Source organism: Notolepis coatsorum (assembly GCF_963971535.1).
Source record: "Notolepis coatsorum genome assembly, chromosome: 12".
Classification (NCBI taxonomy): Eukaryota; Metazoa; Chordata; class Actinopteri; order Aulopiformes; family Paralepididae; genus Notolepis; species Notolepis coatsorum.
The window spans coordinates 17,169,464-17,178,311 of NC_140176.1; the positions used below are offsets into that span (position 1 = coordinate 17,169,464).

Genomic DNA, 8,848 nt, shown 5'->3' on the forward strand with positions numbered 1-8,848 from the left:
CACATGCAATTTTCTTGTGTCGCCTAATGCGATTGAGTCTCTGCACTTGACCCATCCCGTCGTCCTTCCCCCCATGGGCAGCCGGGAGCAGATAGGGCGTCGACGTGAGCCGCGCCCCGGGGACCAATCCAAGTGCTCCTGCTCGTCTTTGTCAAGGACGCCACAGCGTTAGCGATCTGTTGTTGTGCATGTTTTTCCATTGGGTTTATCTTATCGGGGGGGGGGGGGGACCCTTGCGAGCACGGGGAGAACATGCAAACTCCACACATAAAGGCCTGGGAGATACCCCACCTGGGTACCTGGCATCATGGAAACCTGGTCCCCAAGCGGGAATGGAACCCTGGACCTTCTTGCTGTGAGGCGACAGTGTTAACCACTAAACCACCGTGCTCACTGGATTAACCATTTGTCGTGCAGCAGTGAAAGGGTTAACATTCTGTAGTGTCGCAGTGAAAGGGTTAACCCTTTGGTACAGTAGTGTGGTAGTGAAAGAGTTAAGTCTCGTTCAAAAATGTCCTTCCCAGACACAGACAGACAAAGTCCTGCTCACACGTGAACTCACACTTACATGTTCATCGCATGCACACATAGGCACACACACTCATACACATGCATTACCCAAACACACACAAATACGAACACACTGCACACACTAACGTGTGTGCACACACCACACACACACACACTTGAATACGACTCCTCGTTGGCTAGACAGTGAGGAGTACATGGGGGGGGGGGGGGGGGGGGGGGAAACAGCTGTGACATCATATCCTGAAGTGTCACACTCTTGATCAGCTGAGGGGACGAGTGGAGGAGGTGAGGTGTTGGACGGCGAGCACAGCGAGAGGAAATGCCGCTGTGTCGCGTCGCACTGAAATGCTTCCCCCAGCAACGCTCTACTCTGGGTGACCCAATTTCCAGTCAGATCCAGTCAGAGCGCAATGAGAGAGAGAGAGAGAGAGAGAGAGAGAGAGAGAGAGAGAGAGAGAGAGAGAGAGAGAGAGAGAGAGAGAGAGAGAGAGGAGAGAGAGTATGGGGGGGGGTCACTGGCAGAGATGAAACTAGTATTTCTCTATCTGGGCTAATGCAAAATGGTCCTCTCTATATCCAGAATTTGAATAGGATTTAATGCAGGGTTTCCCAACCTTGAGGTTGAGACCGTGTAGGGTCCCCTGATATACAAATGGGGTCCCAGTACAGTATGTGATCGTGAAAAAAAAAGAAAAAAGAAGTAGTTGAACTGTAAACGCTGACATAGTTCCTGGAGGCTCAGGAGGTAGAACAGTCGACTGGTAATCCGGAGGTTCCCGGTTCGATTCCTGCTCCTCCCGGGCAGCATGTCGAAGTGTCCTTGAGCAAGACACTTAAACCCTAATTGCTCCCAATGAGCAGGTGGGCACCTTGCATGGTTGCCTTCGCCGTCGGTGTGTGAATGAATGGGTAGAATGTGAGGAACAAATTGTAAAGTGCTTTGGATAAAAGGTAGTTCTGATGTAGTTCATGTCAACGCTGATGTAGTTCCTGTCAACGCTGAGGTAGTTCCTGTTAACTCTGAGGTAGTTCCTGTCAACACTGAGGTAGTTCCTGTCAACGCTGAGGTAGTTCCTGTCAACACTGATGTAGTTCCTGTCAACGCTGATGTAGTTCCTGTCAACGCTGAGGTAGTTCCTGTCAACGCTGATGTAGTTCCTGTCAACGCTGATGTAGTTCCTGCGAACGCTGAGGTAGTTCCTGTCAACGCTGATGTAGTTCCTGTCAACACTGAGGTAGTTCCTGTCAACGCTGAGGTAGTTCCTGTCAACGCTGATGTAGTTCCTGTCAACGCTGAGGTAGTTCCTGTCAACGCTGATGTAGTTCCTGTCAACGCTGATGTAGTAGTTCCTGTCAACGCTGATGTAGTTCCTGTCAACGCTGATGTAGTTCCTGTCAACGCTGATGTAGTTCCTGTCAACGCTGATGTAGTTCCTGTCAACACTGAGGTAGTTCCTGTCAACAGGACGCTGCAAAGTGGCATACAGCTTTCCCATTGGTCGACACTAGGGGTGTAAGTAACGATGCGACCTCACAGCGATTAATTTCGATTACGATTATTCAGGCAACGATTCAATGCATCATGAAATCTCTTCATTTGACCACGATTCGATTCGATAAATTTTCTATCAGTTAATTCCCCAAAAAAAATTTACACACAAGTGTGGCTGGGGGAACTGATTCACTCAGCATGAATGGACTATAGGTCAATAAAAACAATACACACAAAAAAAACATTTAAAAAAATAAAAATGTTTTACTTTGGTACTGTGGAACCCTTCGCTGTAATCTAATGCATCACTCCTGGGGTGTGTATGGGGTGCTTTTGTAACTGGACTTTGACTATTTCCATTTACTGTCATACAACCCTAAAGTGGTCTGCACACGGCGGGCGACAGACGTCGCCTGGCGATGTGATCGCCTGTCGCTCAATGACAATCGCTTAGCCCCCACACCAGAGGCGACCGTTCTCAGGTATAATAAGCTATGTGTCGCTCTGTTTAGCTGGGGGGTTCCCCCCGGGAGATATAGGAGGGCGGACCGCCGGGACCGGACGTTAGGTTGTTGTGAAGCGGGTTAGCAGGTAGCTGTGTTGTGCAGTACGAGAGAGTATTAACCTATAAAACCCATATTGAGCTGGAATTAAACCACCATATACGAATACAACCTCTCCTCATTCTTCCTGACATTACTGCATGCCTGATCGCTACGATACGTTCATTACCAACGATTGGACAAGTATTGTTATGCAGCTGCTGAGAGAGAATGTTTTTTTCACGGAAGACGCAAACTGTTTTGTTCTCGACCATAATTTTCTTTGGACAATAAACCTTACAAACTACATCAGCTGCAGCCTGGACATTAAACTCTGTCAACATCCACAACTTCTTTTGTTACCAGAGTATAAAAACACTAGTAGGTGCATCGTGGCGCATTGTTCATTTATTAGTTAATGACAAACGGCCACTATAGCTTCTCAAACTAACGTTATTTATTTAAATTGTTCCTGTTAATAATAATGAACATAAGTAGCATGGTAATAATAGGTAGGTTATTGATCAATGAATGTATTGAATGATACATTAATGGTGTACAAATGATACACCAGTAGAACTTCTGTACTACTTCTACTGTAGAAGTCAGTTATTTCCTCATTGTCCTTGCTGTGTCGCCTCAAAAAATAGGATCGAGGCGATTTTTAGCAAGGCGACAGAAATAGCTGCGCGACCGTCGCTTCAGAATCTCCTGCCGTGTGGGTTCTCTCGTTCATAACAATGAAGGCGATACAATTCTGTCTGTCGGCTTGCTAAAAAAATCGGTCGCCTGGCTAAAATCGCTCGCCGTGTGGGGACCCCTTAAGAATAAGGAATACTAAATTCAGTTAACATTAGTAATTCATGCTTGCTGCATTTAAATCCAAAACCAAGTGGGACCTTTCAGTTTGTCCAGGCGAGGTGGTGAGTGCAGCTGCGTCAGTCAGCTTGTCTCAGAAATGACTATTAGGCTAAAGTGGACAAGATGAGCTATATCACATCATATTCTCCAGCATCGTTTAAGTCTGCTGTTTGGGCCCATTACAGATTTAGTTTAGTCTATGATAGAGATGGATTAAACAGCGACTGAGTGTGAGAATTGCATTCCGCGAGTGTCAATAAATGTAATGTTTTGGGGTCAGTTTGCAACGCAGATGCAACAGATCCGGGAATGAAAGAAACAACGTATTCTCCCAAACATATTTACACAAAACAACCTCTCTCTCACCAGTCCTTCCAGTTCAGTGTCGTCTGCTCGTGTGGTTGTAGAAAGTATAAACAGCCCTGGATTCCCCTACTACCCCTTTTATTCCTAAACACTAGGACCTTTCTGCCAGGCGTTGTCCCCTGCACTGGGATGCTGCTAAACAAACACAGGGTGAAGGAAGGTCTGGTCGGTGCGAGACCAATGCTGGGTGACCGAAGGCTGGCTGGCATTACATCTACAGTACCCACCATGTCTGCGTAAGTGCCTTTGAGCAAGGCACTGAATGCCCCAAACTGCTCCAGGGGGGGGCGCTGCACTGTCTGCGACCCTCTTACCTCTCTGATGAAATACATATTGTTGTACCACTGTATTGCACATCGTTGCGGGCAAGACCACCCGCATTTCATTGTATACTTGTATGCCGTGACAAATAAAACTCTTGACTTGACTTGACTTGACTACATAATGTGTGTAGGTTGTGGGGGGATTATGTGAACAGCCACATTTCAATTGCCTTGTGTACATTGGAAATAAAAGTACCATAATCTTAATCTCTTTTTAATCTTGCACGCACTTTCTGACGTTGTGGTCTCAAGTCCTGCCGGAAGAGATTGGGAAGCCCTGGTTTAATGAGAATGACATGTGTGTGTGTGTGTGTGTGTGTGGATTACTTTTGTACATGGGAATACTGTACATACAGTACATGTCCAAGGGGCATGTATGTTGTCATCTGTGTGTGTGTGTGTGTGTGTGTGTGTGTGTGTGTGTGTGTGTGTGTTAACTTTATTTGGACATGGACAAAACAAAAAAAAACATTGCAACTGCAACATACAATTATGCACAAGCACCAGATGCATTACTTTTAGTGTTTGTAGTGTGTGTGTGTGTGTGACGCGTGTGTGTGTGTGCGTGTGTGTGTGCGTGTGTGTACATGTGTATGTGTGAGAAAGAGAGATAAGGAGACAGAGAGTGAGAGTTATGGACTGAGAAAGGGTGAGTCAGACTTGCCAGACATACTGCTCACACTCTGTGGGGGAGGGGAGGGGGCTGCTATGTATTTGTTGCCTTTTGCAGACCTAAACACACACACACACACACACACACACACACACAGACAGACAGACAGACACACACACACCTACACACTCTCTATCTAGTCCCTCCACTCCTGGCCAATCATGTCCAGGCTTGATCCTGGCTCTGCAGGTACAATCATGTTGCGTAAGCAGCAGTAATGAGGCCCACGCAGCCCCTCTCATCTCCTCAGCACCAGAGGCTACAGCAGGCTGCCCCACTGTCAACACAACACACACACATGCACACACACACATGCACGCACGTGCACACACACGTACGCACGTGCACACACACGCGCACATACACACACACATGCATGCACGTGCACACACACATGCACGCACGCGCACACACACACACACACACATGCACTCACGCGTGCACACACACACACAAACAAACACACAAACAAACACACACACACAAACACACATTCTGTTCTCCAACAGTGAAACATTGTAGTATCTATCTATCTATCTATCTATCTATCTATCTATCTATCTATCTATCTATCTATCTATCTATCTATCTATCTATCCTACCCTGTCGCGTGAATATTTTCCCTAATGGAGTTGCACTTCCGCGTTCGGTTTGCGCGATCTGATTGGCCACTGATGTTTCTGGTCATGTGACATGTGCGCCAATCGTGTGACGCCTGTTTCTATCACCGGTTAAGCTTAGGCACTCTTTCGAAGTTGGTTATGGTTAGAGTTTGTCTTTAGAGCAGGGCGATAGAACACCAGCCCTGATTCCAAACTCTAACCTTAACCAACTTCGAAAGAGTCGCCTAAGCTTAACCAGTGATAAACTAGGCGTTAGGTAGTTTGCAGGCTGTTAGACCCGGAAATAGGCGCAGAAACAGGCATCACGCGATTGGCGCACATGTCACATGACCAGAAACGTCAGTGGCCAATCAGATAGCGCAAACCGAACGCGGAAGTGCAACTCCATTAGGGGAAATATTCACGCTACCCTGTCACCAGGGATGGAACTAACAGATATTGGGCCATATAGTGCTCTGGTATTCAGCTACTGTCTACACGTCATTCTCATTCAACCAGACACCTCCCCCCCCCCCACACACACACACACACACACACACACACACACACACACACACACACACACACACACACACACACACGCACACACACACACTGACACACACACACTGGGATGACATACACAGGCAGCAACATGAATTGACAGATTCCACGTGTATTTCATATATTAGATTAGATTAGATTCAAATGTATTTGTCATTATACGGCACAAGTACAGTATAACAAAAAGAGGTTTGGCATCCAACCAGATCAGAGTGCATTTAATGTAACAGTAAAGTGCAACAGCAATATACAATGTACAGGTGATTCAACTGGATATAACATAACATAAATGAGTACTACTGAGTAATAGTGCTGATCAGATGTGCAGTGTTATATTATTACTAGTTATAAAGGTATAAAGAGATAGATAGATAGATAGATAGATAGATAGATAGATAGATAGATAGATAGATAGATAGATAGATAGATAGATAGATAGATAGATAGATAGATAGTGGATATGAGGCTGCTGTGGCACCAAATGGCGTAACCTGCTCCTATTGCGGTTGTCATTCATATATTTCTCTCTCTCTCTCTCTGTGTGTGAATCTGCCAGGAGCACGACAGACAGCTTAACATCTGGCCTAAATACAGACAGAGCGGCCTATGTCTCTCTCTCTCTCCCTCTCTCCCTCTCTCTTTCTATCCCTCTCTCTCCCTTTCTCCCCTCTCTCTCTCCCCCCCTCTCTCTCTCTCCCTCTCTCCCCCCCCTCTCTCTCTCTCTCTCTATCCCTCTCTCTCTGTCTCTCCCTCTCTCCCCTCTCTCTCTCCCCCCCTCTCTCTCTCTCTATCCCTCTCTCCCCTCTCTCTCCCCCCTCTCTCCCCCCCCTCTCTCTCTCTCTCTCCCCCCCCCTCTCTCTCTCTCTATCCCTCTCTCTCTGTCTCTCCCTCTCTCCCCTCTCTCTCTCCCCCCCCTCTCTCTCTCTCTATCCCTCTCTCCCCTCTCTCTCCCCCCTCCCTCTCTCTCTCTCTCTCCCTCTCTCTCTCTCTATCCCTCTCTCTCTCTCTCTCTCTATCCCTCTCTCCCCCCCCTCTCTCTCTCTCTCTCACACACACATGGGCCCAGGGCTCCATTACATCACGTTCCAATTGTTGAGAAAAAAGACTGTCAGTGGTTCGCAAGCGTAGGAGGCCAGCTTCCTATCAGGAAGGAGAGTCAAAAGGAGGATGAAATGATGGAATATTTAGCCTACCGCCCCCCCCCCCCCCCTACCACCCCATGTCTCTTATCTTTCACTCTGTCTGTCTGTCTGTCTGTCTGTCTGTCTGTCTGTCTGTCTGTCTGTCTGTCTGCCTATATGTGCCCAAGTCAAGTGAGACAATAGAGGCCTTGCACATAATTGTATGTAGTCCTCTTTCTTCCAGTATGGCTGTCTGTAACGACCATTGGTAACCACTTTCAAATGAAAATGCCAAATTTCTGTGCAGTGTTAAGAGTAGGTAGAAGGAAGAACACTGGAAAAGCATATTCCTCCCGACTTGTTTACAAGATCCAGTAAAAAAAAAGAAACCAGATTATTATGTCCCGTTGTCTCTTCCATTAATTGCCATATATACTGCTGTTACAGGAAGCCATGCTGGAAGACAAGGCATGCGAGGCATTTATTATCGGAGGTGATATTTACTCAATCAGCAAATGCCGTGCACGACCGTTCAACCCTATTCGCTGTTGCCGACCAGTCACGCACGCAATCTCTCTCGCTCCTCTCTCCCTCTCTCTCTCACACACACACACTCACTCACTCACACGCGCGCGCGCGCACACACACACACACACACACACACACACACACACACACACACGCGGGTGCTTGGGGGGGTGCAGAGAGCATCCTTGCGCGGCCGCCTATAAGGGCCCATAATAACGGAGGAAGAGGCAGGTGCTCGACACCCACTTTCATTCTTATAGCACCCCCTCCATCACACACACACACACACACACACACACACACACACACGGGCGTGTTTTACCCGTAGTGCAGACAGGTCTATCTCGTCCAGACTCCGGGCAGGGGAGTCGCTCGCCATGATGATTCTCTCGTCTATAAGCAGCACGGGACTCAAAATGGAAGCAGCGTCCTCCTCCTCCTCAACGACCATCTACCGAAAAATGGGGCGAAAAACCCACTCCTTTTCCAGTGTGAAATAATTCTCCCCAATATGATCCACGCGATATATCCGATATATGCGTCTTCTTCGATCGGAATCCGTCCCTCCTCCCTCCCTCCCTCCCTCCTTCCTTCCGTTCGATCACAGTGACAGCAGGGCTGCGGGGAGCCGAGGAACCAACGCGCTGCGATCATCCAGGTGCTGCTGCTACATGCTGCTGTGTACCGTGGCACTGCTGGCACCCTTGTGCACGGGCGGAGGACGAAAACACACACATGCACGCACACACACACACACACACACCAGAGACAGAGCACAACAGACACACACGCGCGCGCGCACGGCGAGAGCTTCAAACGGTACGGCTCCTCGGAACCGTGTCTCTCTATATAGTCTCTGTGGCAACAACCTCCTCACTGCGCGCTTCTTCCCGGGAGTGGCCTCGTCTACGGTGCTGCGCGCCGAGCGGCAGGCAGGCGGGTCTCCTGGAGACTACAGTAGTGACGCCCCCATGTCACTCACACACACACACACACACACACACACACGCGCACACACACACACACACACACACGCACGCACCCACGCACACACACACGCTTCCACTCCTGTCTGTGTGTGTCAGTCAAAACACACGCACACACACGCACAGTCGCACACACACACTGTCACACACTCACACACGCACACACACACTCACTCACACACACACACTCACACACACACACACACACACACACACACACACAGTGTTTTTGGCGTGTATCATACACAAACTCAATGTG

The 8,848-nt window shown here is 48.2% G+C and overlaps 1 protein-coding gene across 1 annotated transcript in view; it reads right to left on the reverse strand.

Annotated features, from left to right (window-relative positions):
• tnikb (TRAF2 and NCK interacting kinase b) overlaps positions 1–8,138 on the reverse strand; it is an 80,518-nt gene extending 72,380 nt beyond the window's left edge. The window contains 1 exon segment of the mRNA XM_084325756.1: positions 7,926–8,138. Within this exon segment, the coding sequence (XP_084181882.1) occupies positions 7,926–8,054 (129 nt within the window). The 5' untranslated portion in view covers positions 8,055–8,138.
• Between the last annotated feature and the right edge of the window lie 710 nt (positions 8,139–8,848).